Source organism: Amblyomma americanum, chromosome 6 (genome assembly GCF_052857255.1).
Source record: "Amblyomma americanum isolate KBUSLIRL-KWMA chromosome 6, ASM5285725v1, whole genome shotgun sequence".
Classification (NCBI taxonomy): Eukaryota; Metazoa; Arthropoda; class Arachnida; order Ixodida; family Ixodidae; genus Amblyomma; species Amblyomma americanum.
Genome location: NC_135502.1, coordinates 126,818,098 through 126,841,677, shown reverse-complemented (window position 1 = coordinate 126,841,677; position 23,580 = coordinate 126,818,098). Strand labels below are relative to the sequence as shown.

The window sequence follows — 23,580 nt, the reverse complement described above, 5'->3', positions numbered from 1 at the left end:
AGTGTGGTGCAGTTGCGCACGAGGCATGTTGGCTGCGGCGATAGCCTTGTGGTCTCACTGAGTAGCCCTTAAAAGAGATCTGTTTGCGCAGCTGCGGGTTTTGACTCCTGGTCATAGATATTGATTCAATTTCTTGTTCTCTTTTTCATGGTTCGACCTCTAACTCAGCTGAAGGCTCACAGAAATAGGCTCACGGAAATCGAACAGGTGGTCCCATAGTGAAGCTTTCGCTTAAAAAAAAAAAACATGCCTCAACTCCTTTGAGCCACTGACCATGTGGGGTGATTAACGTTTTTACTTGTTTGCAGTTCTGTTCTTTTTCTTTATGGGTCATTCTATGTCAAACGTCCCCGACGTTGCGCTCGACCATCTCCAGTTTGTCCAAAAAAAATTCATGGAAACTTATCCTGATGTGCATAATCAAGCCCTGAAATATTTTTGTCGAAAAAAATTTATTCTCGAGGTAAGGGCAGGCAGTTTAAAATGTGAGAAACCAGGCACCGCTCAACAACTACAGAAAACACTTCACAATGTTTTTCATTGACAGTTCCACAGATTTTGGCTTGATATTTAATTCGGACCATGCAGCTTCATCTGGCTTAAATATTTTTAAAAATCGACAAAAAGTATGAAAATGTACCATTTTTGTCGTTTTTTGTTGTCAATATCAACTTACTCTTGGAAATAGCTGTTCGTTTCTTCTACATGCCTAGTACCTATAACAAATGTTACAGGTGATGAAATTGCGTATATCGAAGTAAAAAAAATGCCAAAGTTGCAAGAAGTGCATTTTGAGCCAAAAAACAGTCGTCAATTTCGCCCCGAGGTGGTCGAAGTAAAAATACAAACAATAGCGGATTACGTAGAAAAGTTTATTGCCTTTCATTTTTGAAAATTTTATCGAGGTAATTTTTGTTTTACGAGAAAATAATTTTTGAAGTTGAGCTCTCGAGCCGCAAGTTGCGTCGTCTCTTAACGCCTCTTCACCGCAAAACACGCACCTGGTATGGCACGAAACTTACGGCCAGAGAACTCCAGTTTGCCGTCGTTCATTGTCGTGCATTTTTAAGGCTGGCACAAAAGAAGATATCGAGTGACATTCGGAGGATAATATGCAATGAAAGAGATTGTTTTCGCTTTCGAAGTTCGAACAGACTCGCTTTGGTGCGGGTCTTCGTGTGGTATTCTCGCATGGACCACGAGGACGGAAGACCAGCTGTCATGGCAAGCGTATCACAAGTGCTTTATTTATATCCGAATAATATCGCGGAGAGCGCTTTTCTCGGAGCGCACGTGAAGGTGCGAAGTGCACACCGCTGCGGCGAGTAACACGAGACACGTTGGCGATGAACGCGGCCCGCTCGTGCATAGGTGCGTCACTTGCATGAAGGTTCTTCACCAGTAAAGGCTTGTCTACAGTTGTAGTTGGGTTATTAATGCAGAAATTGCACAGATTAATTGAAATACAACCAAGACATCGCATCGGAAACAACCAGCATGAGCCTCTGACGGCCACAAGGGCCAGGTACCACGTGGTGCTGCTGCGTCGCGGATTGTTTTAACAACGGATCGTTCTCGTCATTTTCAGATCGGCGTCTCACAAGCTCTTATGCTGGTGCTTACTTCTGTCATGGCTTTACGGAACCACACCGAACAAATAGCTCACTTGGGCATGTTCCGCCCCGGCAGTGATAAGAGTCTTTTCCCATGAATACCTGTTCAACTGCTCAACGTTTCCACGCTTGCCTGCAGTGCAAACTTCACTTAAGAACAAGAACTCTACATTTCGTCTGGCCACAATGTCGGTAGTGTCGTGCTCTGCGGTGAAGAGATGTTAAGAGACGATGCAGCTTGTGGCGCGAGAGCTCAGCTTCAAAAATTTTTTTCTCGCTTTCAAAAATCACCTTGATAAAAATTTCAGAAATTAATGGCAATAATCTGTTCTACATAACCCGCTATTGTTTGTATTTTTACTTGGACCACCTCAGGGTGAAATTAACGAGTATTTTTGGCTCAAAACGCCCTTTTTGCAACTTCAGCATTTTTTTACCTCGATGTACGCAGTTTCATCACCTGTAACATTTGTTATAGGTACTAGACATCCAAAAAAACAAAAATTGCTATTTCAGCATTTCTGAGAGCAAGTTGATATTTATAACAAAAACGGTACATTTTCACACTTTCTGTCAATTTTTTAAAAATATTTATGCCATATAAAGCTGCATGCTCCAAATTAAACAAAGCCAGAATCTGTGCACATGTCAATGAAAAAAATCGTGGTGTTTTCTAAAAAATTTCAATTTTTGATTAATTATTGAACAGTGCCTGGTTTCTCGCCTTTTCTAAATATTCAAACTGCCCTCATCTCACGAGTAAATTTCTTTCGGCAAAAATATTTCATGGTTTGATTACGCACATTAGGATAAGTTTCCGTGAATTTTTTTGAACAAATTTGAGATTGTCGAGCGTAACGTCTGGGACGTTTGGCGTGGAATGATCCTTGTGCACACGCGCGCGCGACACACACACACACATCACGGTTTGTGTGTGTCATACACGTCAACCGTCTGCTCTACAGAGCAAGGCACTACTCGTGTTTAGGTGTTTTGAGCAGAATAATGGATGTTGTTTTATAATAAAGTTATTCATCTTCAGTGAAAACTGCAAATATGACGCGAGTATAGCCAGTGGCGTGCCTCTTTTTCGAGCCTCTGCAACTTGCTTTGGCAACATGCTGCTTGTTGCAAGTTGGTTGGCACCTGGCTGTGCCATCAAGTCATTGGCGAGCAAAGGTGCATACCAAGAAACAAACTTCGGTCATTTTTGAACGCTTGCCGAAAAGAAAGTGGCTCTGTTTTGCACTAGCTCACATTTGGTGTGTAAGAAGGAAGCTGACAACACCATGTTCTGTGTGGCCATGGCCAGTAACTGATATAGTCATCCCTAAAGTGAAAAAGTATAAAGGACTGAAGGTTGTATAGCAAGATGAAAAAAAAAAGGAATCTGCTTTGCAGGGCTATCTACAGCTGTGTTTTCAGTTACCAATCTCATGGCAATTTCTTAAAAGGAAATACACGGGAGCAAATAACAGCAGCTGGTGCAAGCTGTTGTCAAGAAGTTTGGCTAACTTGAAAGCTAACTTTTCACAAGTGTTGTGGTGCGTAGTGTAAGGTAGTGCCATGATTGGTTCCCCGCCACCACAAAGGCCTTGTGCCGTGAAATGGGTGGGCATTTGTGAGGTTCACATTGTGCACGCATGTCGCGCAGGCAGCAGACCTGTATCCTGCTGATGAGTGCTGGGGAGGCCCCGAGCACAGGGACCCTGCTGCCGAGAAAGGTGCTTCCCTGGCGGCGGCTGGGGGGCCACCGCCACACAACTACACGGACCCGTATCCAGGCGTCTTGCTCAACAACGCCACCCTTGGGCCCCCACCTGTGGACCACAGCAGTGCCTACCTGCATGGAGCTGGAGCCTTTGGTGCGTGAACAGAGCTTGCTCAAAAGCATTGCGAAAGCGGGACATGCTCAGGCAGAGCACTGACTAGTGGTGTTGAATTTTTGTGGATTTGAGTGTAAGAATTCTTCCATTCATAAGAATTAAAACTTGGTCGATAGACTGTGACGGGTCATTTGTGTGCCTTGCTCTCATTCTGCTTTCACTTTTTGAGCCAAGTGCCAAGTAGATGGAGCCAGTATGCTTCCACTGCCTTGTAGTGGGGTTATGTAGAATGAAAAATGCTCCGGAGTTCAGCACCCACAGATGTAGCCAACCAGTATAAGCTGAAATGTACAAAGTCCTGCCATGATGAATTTCACCAGTGTCCCGTGCATCAGCATACTTCTGTAGACGTTGCGTCAGACGAGGAAATTCTCGAACTGCCTTCTCTGAGGACTGATGCAAACTAGTTCCACCGTACTAGCGCCAAGTGTGCACGACAGTGCAATAAGCTCTATGCTTACACTCAGGAAGCACTGTTGCAAAGGTCTAAAAAAGCATTGATTATTCTATGTGTTGGATCAGTGTTTGTGGTTTTAGGTGAGCAAGGTTAAAGGCATGCACACATAGCACATATATATACGGCCAACCTGGCTTTTTTTCGTTTCATACTGACTTCCACAATTAAATTTTGTGTGCTGTAGAATGCTTCTCGCAATTACACTGGTGAATTGTTCGAGGTCGAGTTATGCACAGAAGTGGCATTTGGTCGGCAGAATTATTTTATGCTACATTTGTTTAGGGTACTTGCCTGAATCTATAAAAAAAGGTGTTGGATATTCGCATCGTCTGAGGCGGTGACAAAGCAAAACCAGCCGTTATCTCAGCAATTGCATGGTGGCGCCATCTTGTTTGCTGGCCGCGGAGATTCGGCAAAGAAGTGGGGGGCGAGGGGTGTTTTGCGAGAGGTTTGAAGACTTTTTTTCAACTGCTTCATCAATGATCACAAAAAACTTAGTGTTGCCATAAGTGCACTAAATTTCACGTCTTTCATGAAAAAGAATCTTCAAAGCTCCCACATACACTCCTCTTGCTCCTCATTTGCCAAATCCGCCGAATCACCATGGCCGACAAACAAGATGGGGCCACCGGTGCAGTCGCTGAGATAATGGCTTGTTTTGTTTCATTGTCGACGCAGACGATGTGAATGTTCGACATTTTTTTGATCAATTGAGACAAGTACCCCCAAACAAATGTAGCATAAATGGCCAAATGCCATATTTCTGTGCAAAATTTGAGTTCGAGAAATTCACCAGTTTAGCTGAGAACAGCATTATATGGTGCGCGTTTAATTGTGGAACACTCTGTATGTGAGCAAGCGATGCGTGTATGGGTCCTGGTATGTCATTTGTTTTTAGCCTATTTTTATTCTTTTGGCAAGCGTTCGTTCTTAGTCACATTGACCTTTGTTCTTTGCACGATGAATTATGAAGCACTAATAACCACCAGAAGGTGCTTTCTGATACACTGTGAAAATAAAGCAGTGACATTTGAAGGGCGCAGTATATTACTGCTGTGGCGATATCATCAGCTATACTGCCGGCACTGAAATAAACTGGTGCTTCGAGTTTGTGATATGTTTCTTTTCTTTGTAGAACAATACAGTAACGTTCTGTTCTCTCAGAAAGAAGCATGAAATCGCAAGGCAGCTCCTTGAAAAACGCCGGCTTGTGCCCCGAAGTGCATAAGCGCGTCTATTTTTTCACCGCTAGGCCACATGGACGTAGCTCTACATATTTATCCAACAATACACATGACATTTGTACCATACCCAGTGTCTTTGAGTGTGACATGACATTAGTGCACAAGCTGTACGGCAGCAGTTCGCATTTCGCACCGATGCTGTCCACAACTGTTGCAAAGGCCAGGAATGGTGGCCGTCCTAGTGGCGCCACCTGTCATGTATGAAGTGAACTGCTCTCTGTAAACGGTCTATACCAGTAGTATATCACTCACAGTACACTAAAACTAAGAGATGAGCAGCTCTTTGGGCCGGCACAATGCACTAATCAGTAATGGCAGTTGCATTGCCTTCATCCCGTCAGCTGCTCCCTTGTAGAATCTTCCACGCATGGTGACAGGTCAGGTGTTATAGGCAAACAAATAATTAATAACGAAATAAAACAAACGAATTCAACACAAGTGTTGAATGCATCCCTACCACATACTTGCCAAGCGAAGTGCAGCTCCAATTAATGCTTGAACGAATGTTTCCCATGTTCGCCTAAAGCCAGGACAGTGAGCTGCCACCTGGGTTGTCATTGAGGCAGGGCCACTGCTTTGTGTTAGGGGGTCATGCAAGAGATGCTGAACTCTCCCATTCAGAATGTTATGCTTTCCTATCAAAGTGGCACCACATTGTGGCCAGTCCAGGCTACATACATGAATGCAGAAGTTTTGATGCCTGATAGGAAATATCAGGGTAGTAGCATGTGTTGCTGCTTTGTGACACTAAACAGAAAAAACTATTTTGCTGTCGGCTCAGAAGTGTGATTCGATGTGACTGGACCATGCTGTACCTGAAGTAAATTTGGCCATAGAGTTCAGGGCAAATGCACTGGTAGACAGGGGCTCTGTGGCTCTTAATAGTCATACAAATTGCTGTGTTTAGAAGCTGGAGTGGTCTCTTTTGTGGCTGTACCCTGCTGACTGCATTTGTAACACATTTTTTTCAACATTTGTGTGGCTGGAGGTGCAATAAAATTTGGTATTTCCAGAGGGAAATCAGTTGAAGTAAAAATAGATCGACTTTACTGAAAATTCCACTATGCCACCACTGCTGCAGAAGATGACAGTATTTGCAGTGCTTAGCAGAGCTGCATGGCTAGCATGAAGAAGAATGTAAAACTAAATTGTGGGGTCCAGCGCTCTTAAGCAGCACATGGTCAATGAGGTACGCCGTAGTTGAGGGCTCTGGATTATAATTTAGGCCGTCTGGGGTTCTTTAACGTGCACTGGTATTGCACAGCACACAGGCTCCTTTTGAGTTTCGCTTCCATCGAAATGCAGCTGGGATTAGGCCTTAATCCTCCAGCTCAGTAGCTGAATGCTGTAACCACTGAGCCTCTGTAGAGGGTAGGAAGAGTTTGTGAAGACAGGGAAGGCATTGTAGCTGAGCACAGTATGATCTGTTTCTGGACCAAGATAAAAAGTGTGCATATATTTCTAAGGATACCTAATATTTCAACTCGAGGATCTGTGCCTCATGTCAGAAAGACCAAATCTTTTTGCTGTAAAGATTAAGATCTGTACGATTAATTTCATTGCTCAAGTGTTATACAAAATGCAACCGAGTGCACCAAGAGAAACGCCCAACGGTCGAAACCCTCTGTAATATGACACAGGGCGCTTTCTAGATTGGGTACCTGTCTCAATGCTTCAGAGCAGTGGTTAACTGGTAAGGACTACAGGCATCATGTTTGCCTTATGTGCTGTTCACGTCTTCAGTGAGTGTGATGAAACCGGTCTTTTAAGGGGAGACGCACGTCTTGAAATGATGAAAAAAAGAGATTTTTCAGTACCCACGAAATTTCACGTTCCAACTCGACTTCTAACTACTGAAAAAATCTATATTTTGATGCCTCTAAAGTGCCGAAATGGTGATTTGAGAGCAAAATGCGGCTGAACTTCTTGCCCATCGCTTCCCACAACCGCGTCCCCAATAGCTGCCATCTCAGTCTTGTTTGAAAGCTGGCACTCTTCCTTACATCCTGGTATTACTCGCAGTTGTGAAATCCTCTCAGGATATTCGTATTTCACCATTTTTTGAGGCCTGTGCAATGACCTCTGAATAGCTGGTGCGTGCACTTAAATGCGATTTTTCTCAACTTGTTGTTTTTACCGACATGCTAGCCTTACGGAAGTGTTCGTTATGTTGTTATGGTGCAATTTCAATTGATCGTATACCATTGAAATCAGGAAGAACTGAACTGTGGAGCTATGCTATATTTTTATGGCTTAGTCAAACATGTAAAATGTTGTGAACAATAATATCTCCTAATTATATTTCATAGTTATTGTGCTTCAACATAATTGAACATTTTTATATGTTGTACATCAACAACAATATAAGTAGCATAGCTCCACATGGCAGGCCTTTGGCTACAGCTCCATTTCAGTCAGAATGAAAAAATATTGAGGAAAATTGTTCTGATGAACCATAAGAAGTTAATTAGGCTTATTTTTCTATAATATGGTGAATAATTGAGATATGCTAAAACTAATTCTATTTTTGAAAATAGAAGGAAGAAATACATATGCACACGTAATTTAATTACGAGATATATTAATAATAAACTTACATTTTAAGGCCATTATCGAGTCTCCTCTCAAGTGAGTGTCTAAACGTGGCACAGCTTGGGAGTATGGTCATGTCATTCCAAGGCAATGGATTTTCTTTCGAGACTTGGTTAGTGCAACATTGAATTAGTGGCCTTTCTGCTCCTGGTACAACTGTTCAGCAAAGGCTCACATGTGTGCAATTTAAGAATAGATGCTCATTGAAGTCTTTGAATATGTGAACTGTTGGCTTCAATGCATCTTACTACTGAGCCAAATTCAAATGCAAGCACTCCTGCATGTTTTTCGTCAGTTGTATACTGTGACGTTTATGTGCAAATGATTTATAAGTATATGCATTTTTCAGGACCCTTTATGCATAAACATTAACCATACTATTCACTCTCTGCAGCTGAGCATAAAAGGCAAAGGATTGTTTTGTCATTACTGGCAGTTTTGTACTTGCTTGTGGCCCACTAGTGCACACTGCATGCAGTCACCTTGCAGTTGTGTGTAGCAGATCGAGAACTCTTGTTCAGGCGCTTGAATTGCTCACACTTATTAGGCTCAGTGTCAGAATTACTGGTAATCACAAACATGTTCAGAGAAAATGTGAACTATCTGTGTTTGTATTGTCTGTCAGATGTCAGAGGCATACTAGTGGATGTGTGCATTGGACTTTTGGAGGATGTACAGAAGCTGTCTGTGAATGACTGCGCAAAATGTTTTGCCAGGTTTGAATGTTCCTGCCACACCAAAGTTATTTTCGAGTGGCTAAGATTTGCGCTAGTTCGAAGCATATAACAAGGGCCTCTAGTTGCCCTCACACAGTGGTCGTGCTGTCCAAGCAAGGAACCGTGGAATGACTGGTCATCCCTTTTTATTTTTGGCTGCTATAGGAGCAACTGCCTGCACAGGGCTTCCCTGCAACAATGGGTCCTTGCTGACGGAGGGACCCACGTACGGACAGGACTTTCCCGACTACCTCTACTCACCTGGCACGGGCATGGGAGGCTATGGTGGCATGGGAAACACAGCGACTGGCAATGGCATGATGAGCACCATATCCAACATGGCAAGCATGGGTAACATGACCAGCAGCATGACCAGCAACATGTCCAGCAACATTACCAGCAATGTGACCAGTCCTGGTGCAATGGCGTGCACACCCAACGACTACCTCCTCAACGACTTGCTGGGTGACGAGGACCTGCACCTAATGGACATGGTCGCTTCGCCAACAGAAAGTGAGTACCACCAGCCATTGTCACAGCTGTGCTGCCTCTGTAGTCGGACAGCCAATCACAACTTGTTTAACCTCTTAATGGACACCATTTGCGACGAAAAATGGTGTGAGAATCGTTCTTGAGTTTTGTGGCTCTAAGCTTTCTACTGCGACCTTTGCTGGCAGTGCCAAGTCTGATAGGTATAGGCACTCGCCAGAGCATGTACCACCATCTGTTGCATCGAATTGCTCTTACAAAACTGTTCTGCATGCTCAGTTGCTCAAAAACTCTGTGAACAGCTCCAAAATATACTTGATAAAACAAGTTCGTCAAAAGCCTAAGAAGCAGTTTTTGCTGGAAATGAACGGAGTTCTTTTAAGGGGGGATGCGGGTTTCAGAAGTAAAAAAATCGCGAAAAACTCGATTTTTCAAAAAGTATATATTTTGGCTATATGTGTTGCAAACTACCTTTTCTGTAATTATGAACGCCTAATTCATCGTAGAACTGCTTCTAATTGGATATACAACAGGCCGCGGCAGCCCACGAGCCACGAGCGAACGGCAAAAATAACTAAACATCACACGCGCGCCATTTCCATGCCGCTGAACCGAGCGCCGCCATCTTGGTCTTGTTTTGCTTGTGAATGCTTGCCCTTTCCCGTGTTGCCTTCGCCGGCGGTGGCCGCGGCATGGTAGAAACATGGCTCGCACGAGATTGGAGGACTCGAAGCAGTGTTTGAGGTTCCCGTGTCTCGAATTCGAGCTGTGATTGGACGAAGCGCGCACGCTCCTTGATAACGCGGGAGATAGCGCGGCTGCTATTGGCTGCTGGGCACACTGACACGTGGTCTTTCCCCAGTGCGTCGTGTGCTGCGGCTGGCTCCGTTGATGGCTTTCCTTCTTTGTGCGCTCCTCGCTTTACTTGTCACCATTTTTGAGATCGCTGTCACCGCTGCTGTCCGGATTCTTGTGGCGTGTTTTGAACGGTTTTGTACACACTGCGGATCGTCGCGCGGCCGTTCATGATGGGCCTTAAAAGGAAATTCAAAATGATATGTGTTCGGTTCGCGGCGTCATTCTATGAATGCCGTCCGCATGGTGAAGTTAACAAACCGCGTTGCTTGCGATTGCGGAGACGCTTCCAGCAGTGCTGCCTCTGCTACACCGCTACAAGAAGACTGTGTTGCCACTTCCAGTGCCGTACCTTCCGCGTCAACGCAAGGAGACGGCGTTTCAATTGTGCCTGTTGTCCCGACTGCATCAACCTCGGCGATCGCGGCATCCCGTCTCACGTCTGTCGCTGTGAGCGATGATGCATCGTCGACCATGCACGTGAACACGCACTTTTTGACGCCCGAGGAGATAGAGGCGGCGGAGGCACAACGTAATGCTGTGAAAAACAAACTCGGTGCCACGCCCGCGACGCTACGAAAATTTCAAGCAATGTCACCCGATCCGCACCTGCCACTGCTACTACCGAAGATGAGGTATTTTGCCTTGTGCAAATGTGTGCATTTGGCCACCTGCTCTCCAGAACCTTGTGCCAATGCTGCCTTGCAACTGGACTGACAATTCAACAAGGTACCCAGCGCGGACTAGCTACAAAGCTTGAGTTGGTATGCCCACATTGTGGGATTATTGCTAGTTCTTGGAGTTCACTACGCCAGAACGATGGAAACGCTTTCGAGGTGAACATCCAAGCCATTATGGCTCTGAAGCAAATTGGAAAGGGGCAGACAGCTGTTAATGACTTTTGGGCTGCTATGAATGTCTCTCACAGAGGATCTCATCACAAGACGTACCAGGAACGTCTCAAGAAAACATTCAGGGGCCCAGAGACTCAACACATGGAGAGCTTCTATTCTGAATCAGCAGTTGCTGTGAAAAAGGTTTATCAGGAGATGGACCCAGAATTTACCAGAGACATTACTGTAGTCTATGATGGCACGATGCATAAGCGTGGACACGTCCCACATCAGAGTTGGGGCAGTGATTGAGTATCACACTGGCCTCATCTTGGATGCTGTTGTCCTCTCAAACCGGTGCCTCGGGTGTCAAACAGGACCCAAACCTGAAGACACTGAGTACTCAAGCTGGCGTGAGCAGGACATCTGCCAAAAAAATCACGGATGCCAAGTCGGGGAGGACAGAGGTCGAGGCAGCCTTGACCCTTTTCGCTCGTCCACTGACAAAGCACAACCTTCGTTATACGATTGTGTCTGATGGAGAGAGTGCCACCTACCCTGCCCTTGTGAAGGAGAATGTTTATGGGTTAGTCCCAGTTGTGAAAGAAGAATGCCTCAATCATGTGCAAAAGAGTGATAAGTCGTTGGGAGGGGAAGAAAAGCTGACAAAGGCTCTTATCGACAAGCTGACAAGACTATTATGGCTGGGCTTTGAGAAATAACTCAAATGATGTGGCAGCAATGCAGTGATGGCGTCCTACCACCACATCACATGGACCGATGCAGAGCCTCACCATCACCTATGCCCAGAGGGTGCTGACTCATGGTGCCACCACAAGGCTGCCGAGCCAAATGGTTTACCACAACCAAGGCACAGGTACAATCTGCCAGGCTATGCTGCCTGTTTATAAGCGCCTCTCGGAGCCTTCTCTTCTTCAGCGGCGCCTGGGAGCGAAGACTCAAAATGCACCGGAATCTATTCATTCTGTTCTGTGGTCATTGATGCCCAAGGAGCAGCATGTTTCCCTGATTGCAGTGGAGACAGCACTGAATGATGCAGTGATGATGTACAATGCTGGAAACCAAAGGGCGACCAAAGAAATTTCTCTGTCTGCGAGGCTCACACCTGGCCACATAGCCATCCATCGAGCTGTGGAAAAAGATGCCCTGCACATGGGAAAGGCTGAGAAGCGAGGTCAAATAAAGTCTGAGAGGCGGCAGATAAAGAAAGTCTGCAAAGACACCGCAAACTATTCTGCGGGGTCATTTTAGACCCGGAAATGTTCTTTCAAAACATCAAGGGCCGCTTTTTCGAAATGAATTTCTTTCCTGGTGTGGCTGCTTATGCCAGCAGTATCTCTGCAAACACTAATCAGATTTCCACCAGGTTGTTTTTATTCTGTGCCTGAATAAATTTCTGAGGGCAAGACAGGCCCACTTTTTCAAGATATTGAGCCTGAAATTTATTATAAGCAATCGAAATTAGTCTAATGGAAGTCTAATTAGTAACACTAAATTCAATGCTGTGCTAAAATTTTTCAGCGAGGAAATTAAAAAAAAGGGCTCTGTCTTGCCCTGTGGTACCTATTCAGGAATCTTCATAATGAATTTGACAGTGCCAAAACATTTTGCAAGTTCTCCAGGCACGTCATAAGGAACCTATGTGAACCATTCTGATATACTCCTGTAACTTGAGTACCAGTGGACGTAGCTTCATGAAACATTGTAGTTATTCAAATGTCTATGCCATGAGTGTACCCTGAAAATTTCATTCAGTTATCTCAAGAAACAAAAAAGTTGGGTGTTTGAAAGTAGCCTCCCCCCTTAAGAGGCCCCATAATTTTTGCGCACCGACCAGTCCAGTAATAACGCCTATTGATGCAGGAGTTGCAGGTGTTCAAAAGCCTCAGTCACAGCTCGCGGTTTTGATGCATGGTCTTCCACCCTTTGCACAGTACTAAACACACAGAATTACTGCAGGTGCCTTGAAATCCAGAACGCTTTGACATCTTCTGTCACATGTGTCGGTTTCTTCGCTTTCACACTGCGGTCAGCTCTTCTTCCACCTGTAAGCAGGCTTTTAGCCTGAGAACGGAGATTGCCTGCAGGGATTTGCAGTAGCCTGTGCTTATGACCGACTTGAATGAAGTGTCCAAGTGGCATTTGTACCAGGTTTCATGCCAATTGAAGGAAAATGGCGTAATATTGTATCATTTCCACAGAAATGAACTTTCACACAAATTTGGATTTATTCACATATATTAGGGTGGGGCGAAACAAAAGCATGAGAAATAATAGCCCCTTATTCACAATGACAAATGAAGCCGCTGCGGGGCTCAGTGGTTATGGCGCTCAGCTGCTGACCCGAAAGACGCGGCTTTGATCCCAGCGGTTGCGGTCAAATTTTAATGGCGGTGAAATTCTAGAGCACCATGTGCTCTGTGATGTCAGTGCGCATTAAAGAACCCCATGTGGTCAAAGTTTCTGGAGCCCTTCACTACAGCATCCCTCATAGCCTGAGTCGCTTTGGGACTTCAAACCAAATTAACCAACCAACCACAGTGACAAATGATTTTATGCATTGTCAGTTAGACTCCCTAGTTCAGGATGCCTCGGCGTCAGTGGCTGTATTTTAGGCCTCAAATGCTGTTGTTTTTTTTCCACGAAAAAAAGAAACTGCGTTCAGCAAACCTGTTTAAATTTCCCAAGTTCAGAGCATCACTGGTTATGCCAACCATTGTGTTGTTGTGGGGAATCGCATCTACCAGTTTTGATGGGCACATTCTTTGTGATAGAAGCTCTTGACTCGGGTGTGTAGGCTAAACTAACATGTTCTACAGGTAGAGAGAAAATACGGAAGTCAGCATGGTGAAAGTCATATGCAATCTGTGACACGCAGTTAGTTTACTTGGGAGTCAAATGCATTGGCAGCGATGCTGTGCGCACACATTCCCTTGAGGTTGTCAATTGCTGCATGTTGGGAGATGCACTCGCACGAGAGACAGTGATGTCCGCCAGTTCATTGCTCAAGAGTCCAAGTCGGCATCCTCATGAAATATTAACACAATCCTCCGAGACCCGAGGCAGATCAGATCCTGTCACCTCAAGACTCGGAGTTTCTGAATGTAGTTAACTCTGCGAGTTGGCAAGCAAGGATTGCATCGAAGCCCGTCTTGCAGTTTGACAAAGAAAACGCATGCGATGTCCAGAATGGCATTGGTTATAGGAAGCTTGAGACCGAAGTATAATGCTTGGAAAAGTAGACTTGCTTAGTTTAAGCTAAATTGAGCTCAGACTGGTTGGTGCCTGGTTAAAAGACTCTGATGATGTGGCTGACATGCAGTAGTTTGAAGTAGTGTGCGAAGCATGATGTTTGCATCTCTGCTGTGTTGCCTCAGCACAGTTACCATAGGCTGCGAAATTATCCACTGAGGTCTGTTTTATTTCAAGATTTGCAGATAACTGTCAAACATTTTAGGCTTCAGCAAGGTGTATGGTTGGGGCAGCCCATTTGAGTGTCCACACCCAAAGCTGTTACGGCACAGTGAATTATGCTTTGTTGACGACAGTCCTAGTTAATCATGGTTACCACTTGAAGCAAGAAATGCAGAACACTGCAGTAACAAAGGCTGAAAGTACCTCATTCTCGATATGAGGTGAGCGTTTCTTTTGATTGAAGGGTGCGCTGCAGACAACATAAACTGATGTGAAATTGGACAGCCGCTTCTGGAAGAAAAAATTACCGTGCACATAATAAAATGTAATTATATTTTACCAAGGCGGCGTTTTGTAATGTGATTCGCTGATAATGCTGAGGTTTTTCTGTTGATGTCACTTCACCTTGTTTTATGCATTTTCCAGTGCCAAATTAAAATTATAAATCCTCGTTTCTACATAATTATAGTGCTTGATTCTTACCCATATCAGACAGGATCTTTTATTTCCACCGTAATCTCTTTACTTGTTTTCAGTATTTGTTTTGGTGTGTTGCCAGTCTTTTTAAGACATTGTGGGCACTAAGAAGCTCATGCTGTGCTCATTTTAGCTAACAGGTTTGACTCGCGAGTCCAATCAAGCTTTTGAAAGACAGATCTTTTTTTTTTGGCCTTTCTATTGCAGCAAAAGACTTGGTTCCGCGAATATACAGTCGAGCCCACATATAACACCCAACTTAAGACGAACTATCGCTTATAACGAACGAGACCTACGCGACCATCAAAATATACATGGTTTCAATGGCACAAAATCGCACATATAACAAACGTCATTGAGCCCTGCTGATCGTTTACAGCGAATGGACAGCGTAAACCCGGCGGCGCGATGCAAGATAACCTGCCTCCGACCCCTTTGTGCGCCCGGCGTGTGATTCGCTTTCCCGAGCCTCATCGCAGGCAAACTGCCCGCCCCGTTTCGTGTCGCTCTCGAGCGAGCAACCCTTTCGCCGCCCCTCCTCGCAACTCCGCTCCCCTCTCCTCACTCTCTTGCAAATCCGCGCGTGGCTGCCGCGATCAACGGAACCGGTGCTGATCGTGGAGGCCACGCTCCGTGAAGCAGGCCTTCTGTGGGAGCCAAGAGGTGGCTGCACTGACGCTCACGGACGTTCCTCATTGGTCTCTCCGCTGGCGCTGTGCGTCTGTGTATTTAGCTTGATTGGCTTGATTGCCGCCTGCGCACGTTGCGCATCTGTCTACCCCATTGCGCGCTTTTGTCACTCTTGTTGCAGTGCGGACGTTTCGTTGGCTTTGTTCAAATTTCGGGCCCTGGTTGTAATTTGGGATGGTGGATGGGAACACCATGCCCATTTCCATTGTATTCAGCGGTAGAGATGATGAAAGCGGCCAGGGAGGAGGTGACGGCCACTGGCGTGCGGAACTGCTTCCGCAAGGCCGGTTTCATCAACATACTGTCTGATACCGAGCCTGATGCTTCAGAAGATGACCAGCCCGACGACGATTTATGGCAGCGCGTCGTCAACTCCGAGATGAGATGTGGGGTCATTACATTGGTTGTAACGATTTTATTTCTCTCGATGACACCGCGGAACCGCGCACGGACGAGACGAGGGCATCGTTTCTGAAGTGCGGGACAAGAGTGACCCGGAGGAATCGGGTGAGGATGAAATTTCAGAGCCAGCACCCGTAAGCGCGCCTGTAGCAATGGGCTACATAAAGAGCCTCGGACAACTTGTCTATGCTAAGGGCCTTGAAGAAGAGCACGCTTCTGCTTTAAACAAATTGGAAACCTCCCTCATCCGATCTGCACTGCTAAAACAGACGTCCATCGCAGACTTTTTCGCAAAGAAAAAAATTTGTGTTCTGACAAGCAGCTGTCTTTAAAGCTGTGTTCACTTACTACGAACTTCAGAATATAACGAACGGATGCCGCGTGATGCTCATGTTCATTATAAGCGGGCTCAACTGTATTTAAGATGTGCGCAACCAATTTTCAAGATGTTACACTGCACTTCTTGCAATTTTGTTTTGGACTTTTCTACAGAGTGTTAAACCAAGCTGGAGCTCAAAGGGGCTCTGAAACACTTTCTGAGAAGAGCACATAAACTCGCTCAGTCACTACATTCTCTCGTAGCCAAATAACATACTTCTTGACGCAGCACAGTACCCACATTCTTGCGCGAAAGTTGCCCAGTCCTTTTTGGAGACTTTTTGATGCTCGCACCCTCCTCTATCACACGCTCTTGCATATTTCTGTCACACAGCTGCCATGGCCACAACCAGTCAGCAGTGTTGCTCTGGTGGGTCAGGCATCGGTGGAGGAGCACCGACCACTGAGCATTGCAATAGTGACGAGAGGAGAGGAAAAGGTGCAAAGACGCTAGAAATTCAAATTTTTACTGCAGATAATTCGGCTCTTACAAAACGCATAAAAAAAATCGTTACTGAAGGATATAGGATATTCATGAAGTGGCATCTTTTTTTTTACATCTCAGGAATACTACACCTTTACTGGGAGCCCTTTTGGGCCCTTTTAAAGGAAAGTGGCAGGGATTTTTCAAGTTTATCATATTCTAATCAAATTTATAATGTAGGTATTTCTCTCGCTCTTAATTACTTCCACCAAGTTCAGCAGCCATGCGACATTTCATTCTGGCACAAATTTATTTTAAAATATTTACTTCATTCTGATGCAACCTGCAATTCCGACATTTATTTATTTTATTATTTTTTATTATTTGTTTGTTTATTTATTTTTTCAAAGCATGATGCTATTGCAGAGGTGACGACAGTGATGAGGGTTGGCAAGGGTTGAAGTTAGATTGATATCAGTAGAATTTGAATGAAGCTTTACAAGTACAGTAATCCCTCGTTATAACGAAGTCAGTGGGATGGTGGGAAAATTCGTTATAAGCGGTAATTCGATATATGCGACCACCCGAGAAAATCTAAAACAGTCAAGCTTTAATTGCTCTGCAACTGCGAGGAAGTCAAAATACAATGCATTCAGTGAAGCAAAACTTTATTCAAGTGCAAAAAAGGCAGTGAGCTTTGGCTGTTTCAAGTTCTTATCGGGCACGTGCAACCCCTGCTCTAATCTGACCAAGCATTGCATGAGGCAGCAGTCGCCGTCCATGCATTCGACCACCGGGGTTTTTCTAATTGTGAAGGCAGTGGCCGCTTTTATGGGGGTATTTCGAAGGCAGTGGCCTCTTTTATGGAAGGGTGTCACGCAAGACTACAACAGTATCGCACTGGGAAGCTCCCGCAAATGCCGCGCCTTGAGCCTGAGGTTGTGTTTGTTGTGCTCAAAAAAGTATTAGCCGCTCATTGTGGGTACGCAGTGCGATCGTGAAAACGGAACGTTTTTTGCAGTAGAGGCTTTGCATGATTACTGGGCAATTTTTTCCCGAGGTGTGCAGCCGTGAAGTTTGCAGAGCAAGAGTTTCCGACACACCGTTGTCGACGAAAATTCTACAGTCCGAGTGTCAGAGTTCGCGCAGCGCCGCTTTTGCGCTGTTGACAAATGTCTAGGAACAAAATTCAATGACCCTACCATGCATTTCGACCGTTTGTCTAGTTGCATGGCGCAAATCGAGCATGACCGGTCCGAGAAAATCGCCGGGGAAACACCGTGGTTGCGTTGACCCACCATTTGGCAGCCTGACTCGCTGCTGGAGATGCTCGGATTTTTCGTGTTTTCGGCAGGTTATCAGTCGATTTGCTTTGTCAAAAGTGCAACGAAGCTAGGGGCGGTGTTTTACTGCGATGCAGGCCGATTATGGCAAGCGGCAAGCAAATCTTTAGACCGGCTTCCCCAAAGTCATCGTCCCTCCTCGCGTCAAACATGGCAAAGGGCATGCGATCAGCAGTCGCTTGCAACCAGGCAGCAGCTCGACAACACCGTTGTTCACACTTGCAAGCGCGACCTGCGAGTCGCCTTCTCGTTTGAAGCCAAAACTCTCGGGAATGACGTTGTTCGCGCGCTTTCGAGAGTTTCGTCTGCTTTGGCTGATGTGATGCCTGGTTGCAAGCGACGACTACGGCAACCAGGGAGCAGCCCAGTTCGTTGCCTGGTGCGTCCGCGGTCGATGTCGTTGCCAAAAGCTCAACTCGCTCGTGACTTGCAAGTGTGAATGGGCTCATAATCGAAGGGACACTTCTTTTGTGCTTTTTGGTACGTTTCAGCGCCAGAAGTGCTCTTTAGGGCAGTAAAATTTTGCTCATCGAGTGCACCCCATGGAATGTTACGGCGCAAGTCTGCCCACAGTCTTTTCGTCACTTTTCGGCGTCCAAGAGACCGCGGTTTTCTGGCATCACAAATCGTCACGGAAACTTTATTTTAGTGTGAATTTTATACAGTAAAATCTCGTTACTACGAACATCAGATTAACGAAATTTTCAAATTTACGAATTTTTTTAAAATCCCCGCCAAAATGCCTATACTTTCAATGTAAAAAACTTTCAGTACTACGAATTTCAAATTACCGAATATTTCAGAATAACGTATGTAATTTAATCTCGCATTCGTCGCAAAACGCTTCGTTATTACGAAGTTCCGTACCAAATCCCTGAAGCTGACGCCTGTCATCATCATCCGAAGCATCAGCTATGCGCTGGGGAACTCGTTGCAACGGATACAGCCCCAGCGGTATCGCCATCACACGAGGCGGCGCGAGCTGCCGCCCGATACAAAGGGTAAGGCCATTATCATCCACCCAGCGTGTGGTCACATACGTACTGCGCAGCAGTCTTAAGCCTATTCAGCGCAGTGTCACCACGTCGACAGCGAACGTTAGGATCTGCGAAGTTATCGGCGCTGTGATTGTGTTGTGCATTAGCTTTGCTGACAATGAGTTCTCCTGGCCCCCGCGTTAAAAAGAAGCGACGCCAGTTTTCGCTTAAAGAAAAAGGGGACATTCTGTCGCAGCTGCTGGAAAAAAGCAAGCGGACTTGTGCAGGGAGCTTGGCATTACACCGTCAACAATAGCAACGATGTTCCAAGATCGGGACAAGATCGTAAAACTTTGAGTGTCGCAGCTGGCTCCCTCAAGAAAACGTCTGCGGCTGGGCAACTACCGTGGACAGCGACTTTCGAATTATGTGGATAGCGACAGCGCGGCGGCTACATCCGCGGAGCTCACCACCGAAGACATCGTGACTCAAGTGCGTGAGCAAGAAGAATGTAGTAGTGACAAAGACGATGCCAACACTGGATCAGCGCACGAAGAGGAAGAGATTGTTTCCAGCTCGGATGTCCTAGTCTTTCTAGAGAAGACCCAATCATTCCTCGGGCGCTGCAAAGATGTCCCCGATGACGTGCACAGGAAGGTCGAGGATGTGGAGACGTTCGTCCTGCAGCGTTTGTCGTCTACTCGCCAGAAGAAGATAAGACTTTTTCAAGCAATAAATTGTAGTTAAACTGTGCCCAGCGTTATCGTTTATTATTTACTTACCAACACATAAATCTGCTGCAAAGGTACCTAATTTTAGTTCTTGTGATGCATTACTGACATGAAAATAATGGTTTTTCAGTACTACGATATTTCAAAATAACGATTGAAATTCGGCGGTCCCGTGAAGTTCGTTGTAACGAGATTCTACTGTAGTAGGGGACACCAGTGATGCGATTGCGACCGATTCGAGCGTGCTGCACCATGTAATTTGACGGCTTCCGCTCACTTTGCTGTAAACAGCTGGGGGCACTCGGCACTCGCTTGGTACCTGTTACTAGGCTGGTCATCGGTCGTAGGTTTGGTACTTTTGTGGCCTGTTCTGTGTCTGCATGAGACTAATTCGTCAGCGGTATTAATTTGACATGCATGCGCAAAAGGGTCGCTGTCGCTCGGCGGTGATGCCTCCGCTTGCCACTTCGCTCTAAGCGGGTCAAGCTCTTCGTGCGCTTCGAGTAATGTGGCTTAAAATACGTGCATTTGGGTCGGGACCGGAAGAAATTTCGAATAAAGCGATTTCGTTATAACAAGGGAGTACTGTACAAACCAGGTCTTCAGGCATGAAAAATGCTATTTTGGCACCTAAAATATGTGCTATGAAAACTTTCACTTTAGGCACGAAATGGGAATAGATGCCAGATATTGTGGCAGAAGTGACTTATTGAACACCTGTATGAATACCAGGTGACAGCTCTTTGTGAGCATCGCACCGTGTAACTAGGCGGTTGGAAGGGCGGAGTGTGAACAGGCTGTTTGTGTGGATCTGTGTGTATGTTGCCCAAGGCTGAGTGGAACATAAGCAGGCAGCGTATGTTCAGTGGCCAGATTTGATGGCTTAGAGTGTATGTTGCAGTGAATTAAAAATGAAAACAAACAGTGCACCTGAAAAAAACGTGAAGAAGTAATGCATATTTGGTGCCAACTGGAAGGAAGGGCATGAAAAAATAAAATAAAAGCAAGCTGCAAAACTGCAGGCAAGGATTCATTTGAAGGTCTCATGTAATAGGACAGGTACCGTGCAGACACTGGTTGTGACACACAAAAACCCATGTATTGGTGCACCTGGAGAAGAACAAAAACTGATGCGCTAGAGGAAGTATGAAAAAGACGTGTTGCATGTACTGAACCCAGCCGAGGACAAAATCTTTATTTGCCAAACCTCCAACCCTCTTGTTTAATTGGTGCATTATCTCTGATATGCGTAGCACACTTCAATAAGAGCATCACACTTCATTCGTGTACAATTTGCTCCAGTGCTGCAACCATGTGACAACATTAGCGAGTGCGAAATTAGCTTCATTTTGATGATAGACTCAGATGTCTATCTGCATGTTCTATATAAAGGCTTTTGATAAATTTTAAAATGAGCTTCAAAATTTGTTTATTTTCATTGCATCATTTGTAAAGCTGCTGCGAAAATCCTGAGTAGACCAACCGCACCTTGCTCTGTCCGCATGTGGGCTGCTCATATATAGCAGCCGTGGTCCTTCTGGTCCTCACCCATTATGACTATTCCTTTAGGTTGAAAAAGACATTGAGGGAGGTGCTGAATTTAGCCACAGTGTGACCTATAACTAGGCCGTGCACTTTCCAGTTTTTTTTTTTGAGAAAAATCTACGGACATCTTTCGACATTTGTTTCTTTTCGGTAAATTGGTGCGTTTTGGCTAGCTGCACGGCGCAAATGCTAAGAGCAGTAATTTATTGGCCTCAGGAAAACTGAGGCCAATAAAATAAAAGCACCGAACTGCAAAAATGAGTGTTCCACATTACTGCCTGAGAAATTAATTACGCACAGCAAAAGATAGACTAGTCACGTGGAGATAGTTTTCAAAACGATGGCGTAATGACTACAGCACTGACAATATAAGGCACCAAGTTTTGACCCCGTGGCTGAAGCCTCAAGTTGCATTCATCCCACAGTACAGGCATATAGGTCTGTTCATAGTGTGCAAATTCCTCTGGCAGCTCCATTTTCCACAAGTGTCTACAATTTGGACGTCAGTATAGGGGCCACCCGTGAACTGCAGGTCATAGTGGGTGCTCATTGTGCATGGAGCCTCTTGGTCAACTCTGTCCGCAATAGTTGTTGGTGGGAGATGTAAGTTTTGCCTATGGTTCCCAGAAGAGATGAACTGGAGGATGCTGAGATGAGATAAACTTTGCCTCCTTCCATAGGGAGTCATTGCTGGATTTTTGGGGGTCATTACTGGACTTTCTGGTCAACCGGATTACTCTGCTCATGGGTCCTGGCATGATGCAACTGCCATAATGCTACACTGTCATGGTTGCCAGCACAGGTGCACTGCGTAGTGAGCCTTTTTCCACTAGCCCACCTCTCTAGAGGCTGCTAGGCAAACTAAGCCTGTCGGGCTAGGCCACGTCGCTCCGCCGGACTTTACTGTGAAAATTCCTTTACAGCGGCGGGGTGGAGTTAATTCGGACTATAGCTGAGGGTTCACCAGTGCAAGCGCCCATAGAGAATACATCTGCACTTTCAGAAGCCCTAGCATGCCTAAATTTGGTCGAATTTTCTAGAGGTTCGCAGCAACATTTTTTTTGTGAAGGGAGAAAATGTTGTGGACAGATTTTTTATTAAAGCTTTTATTAATTTACAAAGCAGAAGTAAATGTCAAGAAAAATCATAGATTAGGTAAGCACGAGCCGTCTGTGGACACACCTGCCGCTCTGTATTTTTCACTTCGCTTTATTCACCTTAAAGACCCCCATCAGGGGGTATTATATAAAGGGTAGGTTAACATATTCATCAACAAGTACAAGTCATTTCCTTGAAATATAATTGCTTACAGCATCTGAAAATACAGACGGGTGTGTGATGGCAGCGATATCAGTGGCGAGAGCATTCCAGTTCACAACAGTTTGGAAAAAAAAAGAAGCCTGAAAAAGTTGCAGTACAGGACACAGGGCGGGCAATCTGAAACGGATGGGCAGTGCGGTGAGATATGCGGTTCAGATGAGTAATGTAGGGTGTTTGAATTAGAGAGCTGTGGAAAAACTTGTGAAGCAAACAGAGGCTGGTGATGCGGCGGCGGGCTGTGAGGCTTTCATGACCAGAATTCGTCTTCAGAGCTGAAACGCTGGTGGTATGTGAATGGCGCGGTTTTGAACTGATTCAAGTGCATTTGTTAGGTATACATGGTGTGGGCTCCAGATAAGGCTGATGAGGGTTTTGTAAGCGAGAAGCTTCACGTGTTGCGGCGCATGAAGAAGATGACATCTCATGAATCCTAGGGATCTGTTAGCAATCTAAGGATCTGTTTTCACCGCTGCACTTTGCCTGTTTAATCCCACACTCAAAGAAAAATGTGAATCAGACCGCGACTTCTTGCTTGACGTTGGTACAAGAGGGGGGGGGGGGGCATGCATCTGTGTGCCTGATAAAAGTGGTGGATGAGGAGGCGTGTGGCGCATGTGCAGGACGCTACAGGAAAAATGTCAGTTGACGTCACATGATGGTGTTGCTAAACAGTGGGCATAAATAGCGTCAGTTTCGGTTGATGCAGGGTATACCCATGAGCTAGTTGGTCGCATGCACTTCATGCGGCAGTGAATTGTCGATAATAATGATAATAACTTTATTTGATGATGGAGGAGACCTGAAGTAAAAGTTGCGACAGAGCCTCAAGCCCCCTATTTGACAGTGGCAAACCAGTAGTCAAGGAAGTGATTCTGACCTGTTTGAGGCAGTTTTCTGGTGTTTGGAATGATTCATAAGGAATTAGAAGCTACAAATGTGGTAGGCACAAAGTTAGGTTGCTTGCTTACTGGAGGCCAGGTGCTCACTGCACAATACAATCTTTCACTCGTACAAGGTATTTTTTCAGTAAAAATAGCATGTATCTGTCAATATCATTGACAGACCTGAAATATTAAAGGAGAGAAAAATGTTAATAGCATGTGGGTGTTCAATATCGCTTTATAAGAACCGGCTCCTTTTGCAGATTCATATGATTGTCATTTTTCGAAAGCA

General features: G+C 45.3%; 1 protein-coding gene across 3 annotated transcripts in view; it reads left to right on the top strand.

Annotated features, from left to right (window-relative positions):
* cnc (NFE2 like bZIP transcription factor cap-n-collar) overlaps window positions 1-23,580 on the top strand; it is a 136,656-nt gene that overhangs the window by 76,634 nt on the left and 36,442 nt on the right. For all 3 annotated transcript variants that reach the window (XM_077627956.1, XM_077627954.1, XM_077627955.1), the window contains 2 exons: window positions 3,268-3,478; window positions 8,674-9,021. In XM_077627956.1, the coding sequence (XP_077484082.1) occupies window positions 3,268-3,478; window positions 8,674-9,021 (559 nt within the window). The remainder of the gene's footprint in view (window positions 1-3,267; window positions 3,479-8,673; window positions 9,022-23,580) is intronic.